At 34.0% G+C, this 1436-nt stretch overlaps 1 protein-coding gene across 1 annotated transcript in view; it reads right to left on the bottom strand.

Annotated features, from left to right (window-relative positions):
• The window catches only part of FREM1 (FRAS1 related extracellular matrix 1), a 169140-nt gene that overhangs the window by 72590 nt on the left and 95114 nt on the right, over positions 1 to 1436 (bottom strand). The window contains 1 exon segment of the mRNA XM_019664409.1: positions 464 to 680. Within this exon segment, the coding sequence (XP_019519954.1) occupies positions 464 to 680 (217 nt within the window).

Genomic DNA, 1436 nt, shown 5'->3' with positions numbered 1-1436 from the left:
TGACATATAGCATTGTGTAAATTTAAGGTCATGATTTGATATACACATATATTGTGAAATGTTTACCACAATAAAGTTGGTGAACACATCACTTACCTCACATAATTACCATTCTATTGTTGTTGTTATAGTGAGAACATTAAAGCTCTACTCTCAAAGCAACTTTCAAATATACAATGCAGTACTGTTAACTACAGTCCCCACGCTGTACCTTAGAGCCGCAGAAACTATTCATCTTTATAATTATTATTTTTATAAGTGAAATTTCCATTTATTTTGAAGTAAACTAGCATGCGTGGGGAATTTCAAAATAGAAAATTAAAATGAAAAACAATAATATTCAAGAGTATCAGCTATAATAATTCTTTACATGTGTACGTTGCTTCGAACATTTACGAAGTCCTTACCCATTTATTAAGCATCATCTGGCCAATAAGATGCATAAACATAGGCAAGTTATTGCTGATCATGAAACTGTGACTTACCTATACTTATGCCCATATTGCTTTTTTCAAAACCCTCAGAAGGGAGTGTATTTTCAAGGTAGCCAAACTGGGGTGGAGAAACCAAAACAAACTCCAAGTCATCTGCTGCAGTGTCAGGGTCAGTGGCTGACAAATGGTTAACGGTAAGGGCTGCTGAGAAACCCTCGTCTACCACCAACATGGTACCTGCATACAAAGAATAACACAATTATGATTTAGCATGAAATCCTTTAATCAGAATAGTGAGGATAAAGGGAGTGATTGAAATTCCGATTCAGAGAAGCCTCCCATATACAAATACACTTCCATGAGAGATGCTCATTTCCTTTGGCATAATTCTCCTTACAGAGAGAATATTCAGGGGTAATGGGTGGAATTTAATTTGACTTATGGAATTATTTTTTTTTCTTGTATAAGCAAGCCAGACAATAATGGAAAAATGGCAGAAATATTAAATGCTCCAGTACAGCCCTTTAGTCATTCTCAAGGAACTCTGATTTCCCTTGTGTCTCTACAGAAGTGACAAATGAAAATAAGAATTGCCAAATTGTTTTAATGATAAGCCACTAAATGTAGTTTATGTACTCTGCAAGATCAGTTGTTACCTCTGTTTGTCAGAGTGTTAATTGCCTGCAAGCTATTATGAATCGTTCATAACAGACTTTTTTTTTTTATGCCTTGGTGCTTAATTATCCTGCAGGGATAATGCTTCCTTTCCAGAACATTGCTTGGGAGATAGTTTGAAAATTTCAATAACGTTCATACATATGTTTGTATTTTTTTTTTCTGAGAGACAGAACATATACATAATGCCTATGAAGAGATGACTTTCTAAAAAGCAAATAAGGCTAAATGTATATAAATGGTCTCTCTGGTATACTCATTCTGTTCTAATAGAAATTATTATGGATAAAATAAATTATTCTCTCTCCAGCAGGCAAATGATATTTT

The sequence above is a fragment of the Hipposideros armiger genome, unplaced genomic scaffold (assembly GCF_001890085.2).
Source record: "Hipposideros armiger isolate ML-2016 unplaced genomic scaffold, ASM189008v1 scaffold_422, whole genome shotgun sequence".
Classification (NCBI taxonomy): Eukaryota; Metazoa; Chordata; class Mammalia; order Chiroptera; family Hipposideridae; genus Hipposideros; species Hipposideros armiger.
This window is presented reverse-complemented; position numbering and strand designations above follow the sequence as displayed.